We start from the raw sequence: 18,982 nt of genomic DNA, 5'->3' as shown, positions 1-18,982 counted from the left end.
ATTTAGTTTTTTGACATTTCTCCTTTCTCCTACTTTAGTGAATCTAGTAACCAACCACACCATGATTGGGCTGGTCCCTGTTGAAAGTGCAAAACACTCTATCCCTTACTGTTCTTTGATGTGTGATTTCCCTCTGTATGCTCTGAATATCATTGGTTAATAAAGAAACTGCTTGGGGCCTATAGCGGAGCTATAGGGGAATAGAGGTAGGCAGAGAAAAATAAACTGAATGCTGGGAGGAAGAAGGCAGAGTTAGGGAGAAGCCATGGAGCTGCCAGAGATAGACACTGGGAACTTTACCCAGTAAGCCACAGCTACATGGCGATACACAGATTAATAGAAATAGGTTAAATTAATATGTAAGAGTTAGCCAATAAGAATGGCTAATGGGCCAAGCAGTGATTTTAATTAATACAGTTTCTGTTTGTTTATTTTGGGTCTAAGTGACCAGGAACAATTGAGCAGCCTCCTCCAACAGTTCTTATTTGTAATAGAGAGTAATACATAGCTACTGGTTTGGTAAAGACATATGCATATAGGGCACAGCTCCAGAGTGAAAACTGTAACAAGACCTTCAATGTCATTATCTCTATCGCTCAGTCCTCAGATCATCACCTGGGACATCCATCATTGCCTAGGGAAGTCATTTTGCTTTTCCAAAGAAAGGATGAGAGGGACTTATGCTGACTTGTAGCACTGCCAAAAGGGCCTTTGTTACTGCATCATAGTTGTGTATCTTATCGTACTCCATTCAGACTGCTTATAATCATACCATAGATATTATACAACTTATACAACAGAAGTTTATTTCTCACAGTTATGGATGCTGGGAAGTCCACAATGTAGGCAGTGGCCTGTTCACTGTGCAGTGGCATTCACTTCCTGGTTTGTAAATGGCTCCAATAGATGTGTCTTTATGTGGTGGAAGGGAGAAGGTAGCTCTCTGGGACTCTTTTATCAGGGCATCAACTCTATTCTTTAGGGTGTGCATGCTCATGACATACCCATCTTCCAACCCCCCTGCTGCAACCATCACATTGTTGGGTATGTTTCCATGAGTAGAGGTATGGAGCTTAGCACTAGCTCAGGCCACAGCATTCTTGTCTCTTCCTTGAGGAGGGAGACTCTGTATTTTGTGCCTTGGTGTTCTCAGGTTGTCATGGTGGTGCATGATGGGGATGCTGTCTGACTAGTTGTTGAGCGAATGTGTATGGATGAGTGTTTCATTTGCTTATATTCCTATAGATTTGTATATTTATAGCCCTCAAGTGAAATGGCTTCCATCAGATGTTCAGTCAACAAGTGTTTTCTGTTACAGTCCACAGATGTCTGTGAACAGATTTTGAGGGTGGTGAGTAGGTCCAATCGACTGGAAGAGTTGGTGTTGGAGAATGCTGGGCTCAGAACGTGAGTATTTTTCTGAATATGTGAACATGTTGCTCTATGTCATTTGCCCTTTTGATCAGTACATGTTCTTTTAAAAAAAATTCAAGTGTACACAAATAGTGTTTCCTTCTGGAGAAAAAAAAACAGAATGAACAAAAAAAACATATTAATCTTCCTACGGTAACAAAATACTCAACAGAAGCAACTTGAGGAGGAGGGCTCAGCATAGACACAGAGGCACTGTATCATGGATCCTGGAGTGGAAGGCAGGTGCCTTGGACACATGTGGTGGTTATATGCTTCAGGGGTCAGCAAGCAGAACAAAGGCCAAGCTATTATCTATATCACCAAATCTATGGCTTTGCATTGGCTAGCAAAGCCCCCAACTGCCCAATGTTCCTCAACCTCCCTAACAGCCGGGGGTAGGGGCACATGTTAAGATACATGAGCCGATGGGGTAAATTTCACAGTCAAATCCCAACACACGTCATTCCATCAGTCCATGATACTGTCATTATCATGAAAGCCAAGCATCTGATAGCATGCTCTGCTTCCGTGTTGTGGGAGGTTCTGAGGGCCCATAGTGTGGTGGTTAAGAGTATGTGCCTTAGTGAAGTGCCTGATGCTTCAAGCAGGGAATTTAGAAGTCCTACATCTCAGCGTCTTTTCCTTTCTTTGAAATGGAGATAGTAACTGAGGTTGTGAGAGCAGGCAAAAGGTGAGTGTGTCGTCCTTACAAAACACATGTCTCACTGAAGATGCCCGCCCAGCTTTGACTACAGTAGTAGTGATAATACCGGATTCCCTGCAATTTTCTTACAGTAATCAGTTTTAGTCATTTCTCCCACTCTTCACCCCCAAGTTTTATTCTGAAGAGCACGAGGTATCTGTTAGAACAAAGGCTTTATTGTTATTAATGAGCAAGGCAGGTATTTTGTCACCCCAGCACTTAGTGTGCTATTTCAGGTTAAAACATAGCTAAAACAGTGATTTTTCTTTTTGTATAAAATCGGGTGCTAGTAATGATGGCCGTTAACTCAGTAATTAAAGCAATCAGTTTTGTATCTGTGAGTGTTACAGGAAATAAGAAGTAAGATACAGTGAAGAAAACAGGTTTGCTGTGGAATTTTTAAAAAACAGGAAGGGGTCAGTGATACTGTTAGCTGCATTCAGCAGCCTATCTCAGACTGGAAGTGATACCAAACCTCCGACAGCTGGTGGATGGAGTAGGAGGGTGAGGAGATTAAGGGTGGGGTGGGATGGGGGGTCTTTTGGCACAGTGGTTGAGAATCCAGTTCTTCATATAGAGAAGGAGTAGTGGCAGGAGCCTGAGGTAGCTGGTCACATTGTCTGTGCTCAGGATACAGACAGCCCACAGAAAGTGTGGTCTGGCTTCTAAACCACAAGGCTGGTTCCTGGTGATCCACTTTCTCCAGTGGGGGTCCACCTCATAAGAATTCCACAACCTTCCTAAGTAGGACCATTACATGAGGACAAAATGATCCTTTGGGGTTTTTTTTCACAGGTAACCCAAAGGACAATGATGCTTTTTCTCTGCTCTTTTGTGTGAGGTTTTGTCAAATCAAAACGAATTAAATATTATGTGTGTGTCTGTTCTCCCTGCGTCCCACCCACAGAGTGGCAGTTAAACCTAGCGCTTTCCCCGTGTAGGCAAGTGTTCTGTCCCTCGCTCTATCTGTCCCTGAGCTGTCCTCGTTGCTCTGTATGGAAAACTTTAAGGGAGAGTTTCTTTCTTTTCGGTTTTATTCCGTTTTAAACCTGAAATGTCTTATTTGAGCAGTCTGCATTTTGTTCCTTACTCATGCCACTTTGTCTCCTTGCAGAGATTTTGCACAGAAGTTGGCCAGTGCTCTAGCACATAATCCTAACTCAGGCCTTCACATGATCAACCTCGCCGGGAACCCGCTGGAGGACCGAGGTACCGAACCATACATATTATATTATCACGGATGCCAGAGGTGTAGGACACTGGCATCCTACTTTACCGGGCTGGGGAGCAGTACCAACTTCAGGTTAGTCACCTGGAGCCCTTGCTGCACCAAGAGTCTTCCACACAAGCCTGGAGGCCTCTCCACACTGGCCCTCACTCATACACTGAGAGTCCTCCTGGCATGCATCTGGAACTCTCCACATTCACCCAGAGTCCTTCCCACACCTACCAGGAATTCTCCTCATACCCAGGTGGAGCCCCACCCATGCTCACCCTCGGTTCCCCTCACCACTAGTCAGCATCAGAGTAACTTCCCTTGGGGCTGCAGGGCTCAGGGTCCCTGTGCCCTTGCTCAGTCCTGGTGGAGACCACTCCCAGATCTAACAGGCTGCTTGTTTGTGTCTTCCCTCTCACAGGGCCGTTTGTCCTGTTAGGGGCCAGCTAGAACCAGCCACAGAAGCCTTTGCTTCCTTCAGATACTTGTCTGATAGAGTGACCCACTCAACACATACCCTCTGGGGCCTTTATTATTTTTTTTTGAGACAAGACTTTTGCTGTGTAGTCTAATCTGATCTCAGATTTGTACTTTCATGCCTCTGCCTCAGAAGTTCTGAGAGTACAGGAGTGTGCATCAATACAAACCCTTATCTCCCCCTCTCCCCCCGGCCTTGTAGCTTTTGAACAAAGAGCCTTGTGCGTGCTAGGTGAATGCTGTACCGCTGAGATCCTTCCCCAGTCTGTGGGTTCTTTGTTGATGAGCTTAGAGTTCATTGATTTAATAGTCATGTGTTGAGGATGGGCAGTGGTGGTGCATGCCTTTAATCCTAGCACTTGGGAGGCAGAAACAGGCATATTTCTGTGAGTTCAAGGCCAGCCTAGTCTACAGAGCAAGTTCCAGGACAGCCAGGGCTACACAGAAAAAAACCCTGTCTCAAAAAAACTTAAAAAAACAAAAAGTCAAGTGGTGACCCCCTCTTACAGTCACGGGTTTGTCTTGCTCTATAGGAAGCATTTAAGAGGAGGCCAGAATCTTGATGACCAGTTTAATTTTTACCTGTCTTTTAATACTTAATAAGGTTTGAACATATAATTACTGTGAGTTTGAAGGACCAGATTTGGGAGGAGAAAGGTTCATCAAGCATGTGTGCATCTGGGGCTGGGGTATGGCAGGGTGCTTGCCTGGCATGCATGAAGCACTGGGATCTGTCCCACCACTGTAAAACACAAAGGGAAATCCAAGGAAAGCATTCATGAGCAGCGAAGGCAGTGCCTGCCTTTGCCATAGGAAGGGCAGCTGGGGCTGACTTCTCCATCTTGGTCTGCAAACACTAACTGATGGGGTTGGGGAAGGAATCGCTGTGTCTCCGGAGGGAACATTTTGTTTTCCTTTGCTGTTGGAAATGTTTTCCAGCCTTGTTGAATAGGGCCTTTCATCTTTCAGTGTTAGGTATTTGATGAAGATTAATTATTCAGCTGAGCTGAGGGCGCCGAGGCAGCTCTGCCGTTACTATGCTGCTGTGTGTGGCAAGCGATTCCTCTGGTAGCGTTCACACGGGAACCTCAGGGGTGACTTCCGTCATCTGAAGTAGGGAGTCTGAAGGAAGGTGGAGGCCGAATCCAAAGCTGGGTCACACGGCCAGCAACCTGAGCATGAGGCCAGGCTGAAATTAAGCACACAGGCCGGAGTTTGGGCTTCTCCGGGACGTTGTCATGTCTGTAGGAGATGCAGCTCTTCTCTCTACCAGTTCTGGCAGAGTGGTGAATGTGGCCGAGTGGAAATTGCATACAGCACCTCCTCCAGTCAGGGCGGCTGTGTTGGGTTTGTTTGTAAGATGAGGGGGATCTGGCTGTCTTTAGCTACTGACAGGGCTGGATCAGTAGAGGGAAGCAATCAGGTCCCTAAGGCGGTGAGCTCCAGAAGACAGGTGGGCTAGCAGGACACTTTTAGTCATTAGGGAAATGTAAATTAAAAGCCCAAGGTGTTTCTAGTGGTTCTAGTTCCCAGCCAGTCAACTGACTGTAATAAAAACAAATGTATTTGAGCGGGTATGAGAAAAGAAAAAATGCTGCCATTGCTGGTGGGTACGGAAGAAGATGCAGCCAGTTGGAAACTAGAGAGAGAGTTTTTGAAAAGGCAAAACACAAACGTTCCAAAGAACCCAGCAATTCTGCTCCTGATCATCAAAAGAAATGAGAAATGTCACTGTCTACAGGAAGACTGTGGCGAGCACAGTTTTATAGGAGTAGCACATGTGTGCGCATGCGCACACTTCACACACACACACACACACACACACATATGAGTGTGGAAACACCCCAGTAATCATCAATGGATACATGGTATATTTGTCCTAGCATTTGTCCTAGCATCAGTGTGGTTGAACCCCAGAAAGGACCTAGACCTAGGAGATCAAATCAGTGTCGTGGGACTGGGAGAAGGAGGATGAGTCCCAGGCTCTTCATCTCCTGTCCTGTGACCTTCATGAACTCTCAGACATCAGGTCCCTCACCTTGGGCACCAGCAGTCCTTTTATTTAACCACTGGATTCTGCTGGTGCTCTAACTGAGCATGGGCAGTTGTACCCTACCCATGGGACACCCTCTGCCTGTCACTCCCTCTCCATGGCTGCTCCTCCTATCTCTCCCTTAGACACACGGCATCTAGTGCAAGACTTTTCATATGCAATAAGTACTTCCTAATGTGGAGTTTAATTGAATTTAACTTCATTCTATTATTTGCTTTTAAAAATTTCACTTAAAAGTCATGGTGAAGTTTATAGGGGGTTATTGTGTGTGAGTGAGTGAGTGTATCTATGCTCAACAAAAATGCTTATCCCTCTACCTTCCGGCCTCAGAGATGCTACTGTGTGCCTGTTTTCATCCACCTGCATTGGCTATATCTGTACAGATACGGTTGTTATGGGTTGTTGTGAGTATTCCTCTGCTACTTACTCACCAGATCTCCAGTGTATTCTGTCCACGTCCTCTCCAGTTTGGACACTAAAATATTCTTGCAGACTGAGACTTGCCCATTTCTCCTCCAGGTTCATTCATTCATTGAGGTGTCCCAAAGTGGCAGTCTTCTCTGGTGTAAAGTGGTCTGCCTACGTGATTAGTAGACCCTACCATTTTGAGTATGGAGGTGCCCTGAGAAGAGTTGAGGGTCTAATGTAAACATTGCAGGCTCCAGGATCATCACTAAGGAGCAATAATGCCAGCCAGCTCCTGTGGAGTTATGCAGCTTTTGCTATATGTATCGAGAGACTCATCTAAGGCAGAGTTGGCTGTCCAGAAGGAATTTATTTATATGAAGGAAGAATTACAGTGGGAAGAGGCTAGGCCTCCAGCACCATCCCAAGTTGGGTTCTGATTTGATGGATAAATTCAATAAAAGAGACAAGGAGATGGAGGTGTTGACTTGCAGCTCCTTATGGCTATGAGGCTGAAAGGAGAAGAGAGGACAGGTTAGGTGAGCTTTGATGAGCTCCTTTGGGGATCTAAAACTGTGGAACCCATGAGGGAAGTTGGCTTGTGAGGAGGAAGAGTTGGAAGTGATGGATGACATTCCTCAAGGCTCCCTTTGATACACAGAATGAAAAAGTCCATGATTCTAATGCATCTACGGAGCTTCACAGTGACCTAGTGTGAGAGACTGGTAATCGGGAAATACATAGTACCTGAATGGCTTCAATTGAGAAAAACCTTTAATAAACAGTGGAAATCTCCAGCCTTCTCATGAGGCTGATGATTTGAGAGTGATAGTGTCAGTCTAAGTGTTACAGTGGCAGGGGAATTGAATAATATCATCACACAGTCTTCCAGGTGACAAACACTATTAAAAGGGAAATCACCCCTGAGAGACTGGCTCATAGGAGCTGTTAGAGACACTTGGCCATCATCAGAGTCCCACGGTCCTCAGAGACTGTGTAGGACAACAGAGGAGGGCAGGCAATGCCGAGGAAATTGGGTATGGGGGAGGTGGTGTGCTGGCTAGTGTGTAAGAGTACTGTGTTCATCAGAAGAAGTTAATTCATGAAGGACAATGAGGCAGGGATAGAGCTCTGACAACATTTCTGAGCCCTGATGTATGTATTATATTATCTCTCTGAGGTAGGAGTTACTTTGGTAGACTTAAGTAAACAGGCATGTGGACCAAGTTTACTGGCAATTGTGAGCAGGTAAAAAAACAGAAAGCCAAGCCAAGTGCCCTCCCCCCCCCCCCCCCCCAGTCACTTGGAAGCAAATGTGAGCTGGAAACCACAGAGACAAAATTGACAGAAGATCAGATGTGGTGCTGGGAAATCTTAGGAAGCCCTAAGGTGTGACCCAGCAGTTTACCACAGGGGTAAAGAAACATATATCTTAAAAGAGAAAGGCACAGATGATAGCCCCTGCACCCCTGGTATAGAGGAAGATCTCTAGGGGTGGGACCGTCCCACCCAGCTGCTTCCCTAATGAGGTGGCCAGGGTCTCCTGCAGGCTAACGGAGAGCATTGTGAATTTATTGTTTTCAAAATACTTAGGGTGCAGGATATGAGTAGGAATCAGATGTGCTGTGGTTCCTGGTGGCCCCAGCGTCAGAGGAAGTGAGTCAACTGATGGAGAAGGAAATAAGAGCCATGCAAGTGAAAGTGATTACTCTGGTCTTAGGTGTCGACAGCTTTCTTCCCTGTGCATGGCGTATACATTCATCCCCCCTCCCCAATAGAGCTTGTTTGCCCCTCGAAGGGATCCTCCCAGCATCTGGGTGTTGTCTGTAAGAAGGCACCGGTGAGTGCCACTGAAGTACAGTGCGAGCCAGGAGTCTGCTGAATCTAAGAGGGTGGATACCTGGGGCAGCCCTGGTAGTTGATGGTCATGGTCCTGGTAACCAGCAGGTCTATGGATTGTCCTATTTGTTTTTGGCCTTAGGTCTGGTCACAAGGTTGAGCCAGTCCATTCACTTTATCAGAGGGGAGGAGATGCACAGAGGCCCCATGGAAATCCCAGGATGAATAAGGGTATCACGTCAGGGAGAATGTCATTGGACGACATTGGATGGATGGTTAACGAATGATAGCTTGTGAGTCCAGCTCACAAGACTATCTCCCAGGGTTCAGGTCAGATGCTATAGCTTAGCCAAGGGAACTTAGAAAATCTCTTATCAGAGGGATTACAGAGTGAACTCACACAATGCAGTTTGAGTCATGTTTTTATTCTTTGCTGGCTCCAATTCTACCTCTGTAGCATCTAGTTCTCCTTTGTTTCAATTCTCTGTTCTAATTTTATAGTTCTAAATGTTTTTCTAACTCTGTTTCAATTCTTTGTTCCAGTTCCATTTTTCTTCTTCATTCCTTATACTCCTACATTCTTCATTCTCTCTTTTTTCTTCTGTCATTACAAATTCCTGAGCATATATATATATATATATGTGTGTGTGTGTGTGTATACATATATATGATGATGCTGTGTATATATATATATATGTATACATATACACATATATGCATTCATTAGCAACTCATTAGTAATAAAAAAGATACAGGGCAAAGACTTGGTCAGCTTAATTGGTGATTGACAACAGCTGGAAGTTGTAAAAGTTTGGCTTATCTCTTAAAGGGACAGCTGCAAAAGTTACAAAGGGAAGAAAATAAACCGGTGAAAGATCTAAGGAACAAGCAATACCTGTACTATTTTACATTTCTTAAGAGTGATTAATAATATCTTGTTGGCAGAGGCTGCTTGCTCATCGTGGCTGCCCAGCTCTGAAATAATCACTCAGAAACTCTATTATTTGCAATACCGTTTGACCAATAGCTTAAGCCTATTTCTGGCTTACTCTTATATCTTAAATTAACCCATTTCTATTAATCTGTGTATCGCCATGTGGCTGTAGCTTACCACGTTCCCAGCGGTGACTACATGGCTTCTCCCCGACTCTGCCTACTCTCTCCTCCTCTATCTGCTTGGAACTCCTGCCTTGCCCTGTTCTGCTAAGCCACTGGCCGAAACAGATTTATTCAGGGTAGGCACTCAAGGTACCTATCTCGGGGAGGAACTGAAGTAGAGACCATGGAGCAAGGCCACTTCCTGGTTCACTTTCCAAGGCTTGCTCAGCCTGCTTTCTTATGGTACCCCAGGACCACTGATCCAGAAGTGGCACTACTCATAATGGGCTGGGTTCTCACATATTAATAACCAATTGAGAAAATGTGCCATGCACTTGCCTGGATGCCAGTCTGGAGGGAGACATTTTCTCAACTGAGGTTCTTTTCTTCCCAAATGACCCTAGATGGTGTCAAGTTGACCAAACACTAGCCATTAGCCCCTTCTTCTCACCAGACTTCATTTGCTGGTTCCACAATGGGCTGCACACTGATGGGTGTGAGAACCCAGTGTCGTTTGTCACCTTTGTGATGCTGACTGTAGATCTGCAATTTTCTGACACCAGTGAACCCCCGCTCACTTCATCTTCTTCCCTGAGTATGACAGTCTGCTCTTCCCGGAAAACTTCGTTAATAATTTTCTGATTTTTAATAAAAAGTTTAGTCTAGCATACAAGTAATGGGTTTTTATCATGGCATTCCTTTGGGGTTTTTGAGAATGTCTCAGTCTGTAGCCTAGGATGGCTTTAAACTCTCAGCGATCCTCCTACCTCAGATTGCAGGAATGAGGAACCCACCAAGCTCAATTCAGTTTATACGATGGCGACTTGGTCAACTCCATCTGTCTTTACTTCCTCCCTCCATTTTATTCCATTAGACGTGATTTAGATTCCCACCTAATGCTGTTTATTTTACAATCGTTGACCCGAGGTGCCTATTCCGACCGTCATTGGTGGCTCTGATTTGAAATGGCTCTTGGGATGGTTGTTTACATCTTTGGTGGCTTTTTATCATCAGTCTTTTGATGTGGATCAGGTTTCTGAAGTTTTCTCTGCCACCTCCCCAACTTGTGACAGAGCTGTGTCATCTAGCACTAGGAAACGGGTAGAGTCTCTCTGACTCTACTTGATGACAGACATGGCCTACTGAAGGTGCAGTATAGATATTCTTGCTCATGCCTTAAGGGCGAGGAAACTGCTGCATCTCTCTGTGTCTGGGACAAGGATGGAAGAGACCGCGCGCGTGTGCAGACTCCCTCCTGTGATTTCCTGCCTCACCATTGGTCCGTCCGTTAATGGACTGTGTGCATGGTGGGTTTTGAATCTGGTTATGCAGGTTCCCTTCAGACGTAGAATTAAGCAGTTCTGTGCTGTTTGAACAAGTTAGTTTGTTCCATTATGTGTCAAAGGATTTTCTGAAATCTTCTAACGCTTCAAATGCCAAGTTTCTCTGTGGCAGATATAAAACAGTGCTTTCCTTGATTAATTGTTTTATCCACATTTAATATCCTTATTGTTAAATAGAGTAAAGCAATACAATATGTTTTAGAGGTCATGGGTTTGAATTTCAGAACATATAAAAGGTAGATAGGTTGAGTCTATTTCCTCTCCACTCACCAAATATCCCTTAATTTGCAAATTCTTTCTTCTTAATCTGTTTTCTTTTCCCTCTTCTTTCCTTCCTCCCTCAGAAGCTGTATTTTCTGCCTGTCTTTTGTCTTTCTACAGGGCCCTATAATCCCGTGACCCTCTGGTTGCCCTGTTTTTCCTGTAGCCCTGTAACCTTGTTTCCCTGTAACCACTGTATCCCTTTTGACCTTTAGCCCAGTTGCCTGGTAGCCCTGTAACCCTTGTACTTCCTTAGCCTGTTTCCTGTAGGCCTGTTGCCCTGTATCCTGGTAGACCAGGCTTTCCTTGGACTCACTACATGGTCCGGCCTGCTATCAAACTCGTGACTATCTTCCTGCTTTGGTCATTTGCGTGCTTGGCTTCCAGGTATGAGCCATCACACCTGGCTTTCATTTATTTGAAAAAATAGTAACAATTTATTGTATTTTGCTTACTAACTCTTTTTAGTTTTTCTCCACTTTCCAACAGGAATTGGCCAAAATCTAATTTTTTTGGTTTAAATTGTATTTTATGAGTATGGGTGTTTTGCCTGCATGTGTGTCTGTGCACGACGTGCATCCCTGGTGCCTATGGAGGCCAGAAGAGGGCATCTGATCCCCTGGAACAGGAGGTGTAGACAGCTCTGTGCTAGGGACTGACACTTGTCCTCTGGAAAAGCAGCTATTGCTCTTGACCACCGCAAGGCATCTCTTCAGCTCCGAAATCTAAAAGGTTTAATGTGATTTGATATTTTTAGTGTCCCGATCTCTATGTATTTGTGTTTTGTTTGTTTTGCTTTTTGAGGTAAGGTCTCCAAACAAGACTGCTCTGAAATCATGTCCATCAGCCTGTTTCAGCTCTGCAAGTGGTGGGAGTCACAGTGGTCCCTGCGTGCTTCCTAACAGATACGAAATAAAACTTACATTTATTTCCCTGGATCACGTTACTAGAGCCCTGCAGACAGAATTTTGTTAGCTCATTAACATAATGCTTTAGATTAGCCAGGGCCTATTGATCCCATTTCTCACTGTGTGAATCTCAGTGACACCAGGGTGGCCCAATGTTGAAACTGTATACGGTGTTTTAAGCTTTTAAGTGCACATGTGACTAATGGGGTTAAATTTACAATGTCAAACTTAATTTTCCTGTGTATGGCAGTTAATAATGATGGATAGAAAATTAGCACATGTAACATCTTATAATTACTTTTTCATTAGATAAAAATGCTTTGAAGTAGGGAAAGCTAGAACACTTGCATTTTGAGGAGAAAATACATCTTTATTGTACATACTTTAAAAAAAATCTTAGGAAGGTCTAGTAATAAAATCTCCAGTGGAGGCTGAAAGTTATAAACTTGGTTGTAATTCACAGCTCTGGAGGCTCATCATGTCCCCTGACCTTTCTGTAATGACCTTGTTCGTTTGGGATCACTTTCTTCTCTTACACTGTTGGGAAACCAGCTTCAGCAAGCACAGGACATCTCTCCCTTTCTTTCTTCTCGCCTGGCAACACCTGCATTTTCGTACCTGCTGAGGCTCTGTTTTGGAACTGTGCCAAGGCAAGGGCTTCTGTGTGGAGATTGTGGAGTTCTCCTGACTACCAGTGCCTCATTCTTCTCTTCCTCAGGGTGTGCATCACACGTGTGTGTGTGTGTGTGTGTGTATGTCTACATGAATGTGTGTATGTATCCTCCTTTTCTCCTTCTGTTCTCTTTCCTCCATTCTCTCCCCTTCCTTCCTCTCCTCTGCCCTCTCATCCCTTTGTTTTGTTGAAGAAACTGTCTTAATGGATGCCATATTCTACCAAGGGAGGCAGGAACAACTTTAGCAAGGACTATAATTAGTATTTGTTTGTTTTTTTATTCTTAAGTTTTTAAACCATCCAGAACAATAATTCATTATAATGTCTTCATCCTCTATAATAGAAAAAAAGTATCTTTTAAAGACAACTGTGATGGCAAGTGTCTATGATCACAATACTCTACTGGTGGGGCCCAGAGGATCAAGAGTTCAATTCCCCTTACTGTTAGACCTATTTAAAAATAATTCAGACTACACAGCACGAATTTGCATGTATTTGAAACTTAGGAGTTTGTTATTTATCACTTCTGCTGTTTTGGGTTGCTTTCTTATAGTTCCAAAGATAATGGAACTACAAAGATAATGTTGCTATGTTATTTATACCTTTTGGGGTACCTTCTTTTTTAAAATGTGTTTATAGGTAATGAATAAACAGACATGTGGGTAGGTCTGGTTGTGTAAAGCACACACTTCATTTATACCTAAAACATATGGTCCATTTCTACCTTTGAGGGTGGGCATTCACAGATTAAGATGGTGTCAAATGTGTTCCTGACACATACACGTTTGTTATTAAATGTTTCAAAGCTGTGTCTCCCGAAAGAAGGTTAAAATAAGTGAAATCAACGCAAACACAACAAAACTTAGGTGTAATGCTAATGTTTAGCAGAGAAAATTTTGTTCTGATAGGTATTTCTTATAGAGTGATTGTGGGGTAAAAGAGCTAGCCAAAGAAACAAACCCTGACCCTGAAACCAGAGCCAACACACTCTGCCCATGACTTAACTTATGTCGCCACTGATGCATGTGGGCTCAAAGTGCACTTTGGAGAAAAAAAATTTCTGTCTATATATGTATGTGCCTGTGTGGGAAAACATGTGTTTTGACTTCTGTCTGTCTATGTGTGTGCTTGTGTGGGAATACATGTGTTTTGGCTTCTGTCTATATATGTATGTGCCTATGTGGGAATACACATGTTTTGATTTCTGTCTATGAGTGTGCCTGTGTGTAGAAATACATGTGTTTTAATTTCTGTCACACTCCGCTAATAGCTGTTAGTATGCTGGTCAGAACATAACAGACTAGAATAATTATAGTCTCTTTATTGGTGAAATGTCACACTTACCTCCTTGGGAACTCCAAATTATTTTATTATAACAAGCTGCTACTTGAGTAGTTAAAGGTACCCTGTTCTTGACAATAATGAAATTGCTTCCGCTCATTCCAAAGAGAGACCATCTCATTAAGACAAAGAGGAGGTTACAAAGAAGAGCAAGGCTCTGCATCTCCCTCCCTAGAGGAGTTATGTCTTATTTATCGAGTGAGCGAGCAAGAGAGAGAGAGAGAGAGAGAGAGAGAGAGAGAGACAGAGAGAGAGACAGAGAGACAGAGAGACAGACAGAGAGACAGAGAGACAGACAGACAGAGACAGAGAAAGACAGAAACAGAAGTTCTGTATAGCTGCTTGGATTTAAGACTTTGTCCTTTAGTTTAGGAGAGCTCGGCTAGTGCTGTGTACTTTGGCCTCTGAGAACATATCCCAGGTGGTACCAGGTCACCTGCATACTTATCATAATGTTATTTTTGTATGTTTGTGTCTGTATGTGGCAAACACGTGCCTGTGTGCACGCGTGTGTGCCTATGCTACGGAGGCCAGACGTCAGCCTCCAGTGGCATTGCCCACCGTGTTTCTTTGAGATTGGAGCTCTTCCTTTTCTCTGAAACTTGTCTGTTTGGCAAGACTGGGCAGCAAGCCTCAGGACTCTACCTATCTCTGCCTCTTCATTAACGGGATGATAGGTGTGTGTCACTGTTTCTGGGTTTTTAAAAATGTAGTTTATGGGGATTAAACTCAGGTCTTCGTGCTTGCATATAAAGCACTCACTGACCGGGTCAGTTCGTGAGTCATGGCTTTGCTGTGAACAGCCTTATATCGTGGGATATGTAAGGATAACGTTTTAGACACTGTATGTATTAGAGTCTGCTATTTCTCCAGCCTGGTGGATAGCACAGAAGGAAGGGGTGGGGGCATGACAGAATTACTACAAAAGAAGCCCTAACTTCAGATAGAAAAGTATGCCTACTTTCTTGAAATCATACTTAATTTTTATACCTTGTAAAACAGTTTTGCTTCTCAGTACTTGAAATTCTAATCATCTGTTTCCCTTTCTCAGGTGTATCCTCCTTAAGTGTTCAGTTTGCCAAACTCCCAAAGGGACTGAAGCATTTAAACCTCTCGAGAACCTCATTGTCACCTAAAGGTACAGTGTATGTGATATACGTCATTTTGTGTCTCTGACTGCTCTACCTTTTGCTTTTGACCATCACTCCGATATGTAGTTGATTGAATATGCAAATTATATTATGATGGTAGTTTTAATGTAAAGCTATTGTACAATTCAAATTTGATCATCTAAACTTAAACGACTTCTTTGTAGAAAATAATTTTTAAATTTATGTGCAGTCCTAATTGTTTAAGCTTTGACCCAGGGAGTGCCGGCTGCCTCTAGTCTTGTAGCTCACTTTCCTTCTTGGTTCATTTTTGGCAAAAGATGTTGACTTCCCCAGCTTTCAGAGTGAACATCTACTTCACACAGACGCACTGGGGCTTGCTGTGAGTCACCACCATAGTCCCCCAATTCCAGTCTCTGTTCTGTTCCCAGAAACACCTTATTTTTCTCTCAGGTCTGACCTCCCTCTTCCCCCGTTATTTATCTAGTCACTCATCAGACCCTGTCCCTTCTGTTGCTCTGCCTGCAGGGTTATTAAGTGAGCATTGGCTCACAACAGTATTAGAAAAGCCCCACCCCCATCTCTTACTTTGTCTCCATGCTCTGCTTGGTGCCTGAACACCTTTTCATCTCCAGATACTTGCAGAGCTTCAGTGACCCCGACAAAATCTTCATCTGTGTGTGTGGGGGGGTCTCTGCTTCAATAGACTTCCCACTCCTGAGACCCCCAGAGTCACTTGCTCTTCCCTTTGTCCACTTGTGGATCACACCCTGGATATTCCTGTCTCAGGACTGTCCTTTCTATGAGAATGACTCCCGTTGGGTTCGAGCTGCTCTTGAGTCTGAATCTTCCTGGCACAAAGACTGTGCTATTGTAAGGTGCAATGAGGCCATTTCCTAAGTGGCATTCTCTGCTGTCTGTCAGTCAGTTCAGAATACCTGTCGTTGAAGCCTGGCTTTCCCACATCCTGGGAACTGCCATCCTCATCTCTATTCCCCATTGACTTGTGAGATAGAAATAAACCATCATTTTGCCATAGTAGTGGCGTCCACGACTATGTGAGTTGATGAACATGTATCGTTCCAGGCACTTTAATAAATACTGCCAGCAGCTGCCACCCCCTCCCATGACTACAATCACTGTGCCATCACCATCACACTCAGTATCACCCTTGTTATCTCTGTCACCATTGTTGTCATTGTCACCCTCACTATTGCTGTCACTGTCGGGATCACCATCCATCACCATCATCACACACACTGTCAGAATGACCACTGTCAATGTGACCCTCGGGGACAACTGCCACAGCAGTACCTTCACCATCTACATCAAGATCATTACCATCACCATGGTGTGCTGTCATGGGTTACTGCACGCTTTCAGTTAAACCTGTGACAACTGCCAGCGAAGTGAACCGCTACCTCTGACATCTGGCAGCTCTCCAACTTTCTTTGTGAAGCTCTTCCCTCCCAACTCCCCTTCCCCATTTGCTCCTTCCCATGCTGCGTGGCACGTCTCTCTGTTTTTAACGTACATTTTGGTTTTGTAGTTTCTGGCTGGTAGAAGCATGATTCATCCACTGCTGTGCCTGACATCATCCCTGTCTCAGCGGTCGCCGTGACTGCACTTCAGTTAAATGCCAGCAGCTCTGGCTAGTGATTCATCCAGTCACACATTATTCTGATTATAGGATTATACTAGGAGTGTTTTGGAATTGCAGTTGATTCATAAGTCTCACCATCTCATGTGCCTATACTTGTGTACCTCTGTTCAACACTAACATGTTAGTGTCGACTAGCATGTCAACTACTAGTGGAAAATTTCCCTAGGTCAGTGTTAGCTGATCTGATTCCAGGAACCAGATACAGGTCCAAAGCTAAGATTTACTTCTTTCATTGTTCCTGTTATACTTAGAGGTTGATTCTCAGAAGATCCCTCTTCTGACAATTATCAACCTATTGACATATTTCTGGCAAAAAATTTAAAGATGCTGTTAGGTTAAGTAAGTAAGCAAAAATTATTTTTAATTTCATCACTGTTTGGGCCCAACCTTCCTGCTGTTTTCTGACGTCCGTACATGCGTGCAGAGCTACATGTGCTGTGTTTGGTGTTTCACAAGCTGCTGCCATTCAGTGCATTGTGATTGTTGATGCTGGCAAACACACTCACTTTTAGGGGCCACAGGCTGATCCAGCTTATAGAGTGACACTGTGTGATTTATTTGAATAATGGACCACACGCATAGCTAGGTTCTCCAGCAGTGCCAGTGTCATTGATGTGAACTTGGCCACTAATTTTGCTTATTTCCTGAAATTCCTTTTTAGGATAAATTTCCTTAAATAGAATTACTAGCTTAAAGAATATGTGCCTATTTAGAGTTTTCATATCTCTTACCACTTCCTCCTAGTAGTATTTTGTATAAATTTGTTTATATTCTCTCCACCACTAAATATCGTTTTCCATTTTCACCATCCCCCTGCTTTCTTGAGATATAGTTTTCATGTAGTACAATTCGGCCTTGAACTCCTGATTGTTCTCTTCCTCTGTAACTCAGGCAGGCTACTAATTCATGGCAATCCTCCTGTCTCAGCCTCCAGAGTGCTAGGGTTATAGTCATGAGCTCTGCGGCATATGCCCTTTTTGTTCTCTGAAACAAGTAAGTGTTCAGTGTTCTCTTTTTCTCTAGTGGTGGTTCTCAACCTTCCTAACGCTGTGACCCTTTAATCCAGTTCCTCATGTTGTGGTGACCCCCGACCTTAAAAATATTTTCACTGCTACTTCATAACTGTTATTTTCCTACTGTTACAAAGCATATTGTAAATACCTGTGTTTTCCAGCGGTCTTCAGAGGTCACGACCCACATGCTGAGAACCACTAGCTTAGAGCATCTCCTTCACTTTTCCTTAGTCTTTTGTGTATCTTCTTGGAATGTTGCTACTTGGCATTCTTGGTTAGTTTTCTATTTGCAGTGCTATTTTTTCTTAATGTATGGAAGTTCTCTACATATACTAATGTGCAACTGTGTTCCTTTGTTTGTTAATTATTGTAAGACAAATATAGTGGCCATCTGTCCTTTGCAGGACAGGCTTTGGTTCTCATTCATGTCCTGTCCCCATGTCCTATCCCTCCAGTGTGGCAGGAGTAGCTAACTGCACTGGCTAAGAAAGGTTCTTTTGTGCCCTTGGGTAAGGACAGCTTGGTCTGCCTGAACCTGTCCCAAATACTGCTTCCCTGCTTGTATCTTTCATATAATACAGGAGTCTGTACCAAAAATGTGTGCTTTGAGAATTAGCATTGTTTTATAAAATAGGATCTGTAGAATTTTAAATTGTCCTTTTAAGATGTGTGTCTTGAATTGTTCAGTTTGAAACATACTGGTTTCTTAATGGCACATACGCAGGTTCTGAAAGGTTTCGAGGTTTGCAACCATAGCTTTAAGTTTCTACTAAGTGTGACATACTTTAGTTCCTAGAAAACATGTATATTCATGGTTCTATAATAGAAGACAGATTGTTTTTAAAAACTCTCCCACGGTCCCCACCTCATGCAGCCTCCCTCACCTCAGACACTCGCCGCTTGATGGCTTTCTGGACCCACACAGGCATCCTGCTGGCTGGCAGATTATGTCAAGGCAGGACCATCTGGAGCCACCTCTTCCAGCTGTAAACTCTCCAATCATGAATACCAAGCATGATCAGAATCCTACAATAACCAGAGTCGAGGATGGCATGCCAATCTATGCTGCATTTGGGTTGTAAGAGCCCGAGTTTCTCCAGTGCTATCGTTTTGAAACTTCCTGTCGTTCCTGAGCTTATTAACACAGGCCTCATGTAAAAATGTGGCCTCAGGAAGCGGGAGGGGAAAACCCTTCTGCTTTAGAGGCATCCTCTGGAGTCTAGTCAGAGGTTGGCTATCTGCCAGGTACCCACACTTGCCAAGGGACTTTTTGCTGTCAGGATTAATTTGGTCTTCTCATTTTGGAATTTATTTATTGGGTTTTATAATACTTCACTTAAATATATGACATCATAAGTGATTTTCTCGATGGGAGTCTGGTATTCTCCATATAGTTTAGGCTCAGTCATTGCATTAAAAAGAGAATGGTGAACACTGAAGGCTGGGGAAATGGCTGGGGAGGAAACA

General features: G+C 43.7%; 1 protein-coding gene across 1 annotated transcript in view; it reads left to right on the top strand.

The window, feature by feature from the left end:
* The window catches only part of Carmil1 (capping protein regulator and myosin 1 linker 1), a 274,817-nt gene that overhangs the window by 151,885 nt on the left and 103,950 nt on the right, over window positions 1-18,982 (top strand). The window contains 3 exon segments of the mRNA XM_038333283.1: window positions 1,319-1,407; window positions 3,231-3,325; window positions 14,782-14,868. Coding sequence (XP_038189211.1) covers window positions 1,319-1,407; window positions 3,231-3,325; window positions 14,782-14,868 — 271 coding nt within the window.

Source organism: Arvicola amphibius, chromosome 6, assembly GCF_903992535.2.
Source record: "Arvicola amphibius chromosome 6, mArvAmp1.2, whole genome shotgun sequence".
NCBI classification, from domain to species: Eukaryota; Metazoa; Chordata; class Mammalia; order Rodentia; family Cricetidae; genus Arvicola; species Arvicola amphibius.
This window is presented reverse-complemented; position numbering and strand designations above follow the sequence as displayed.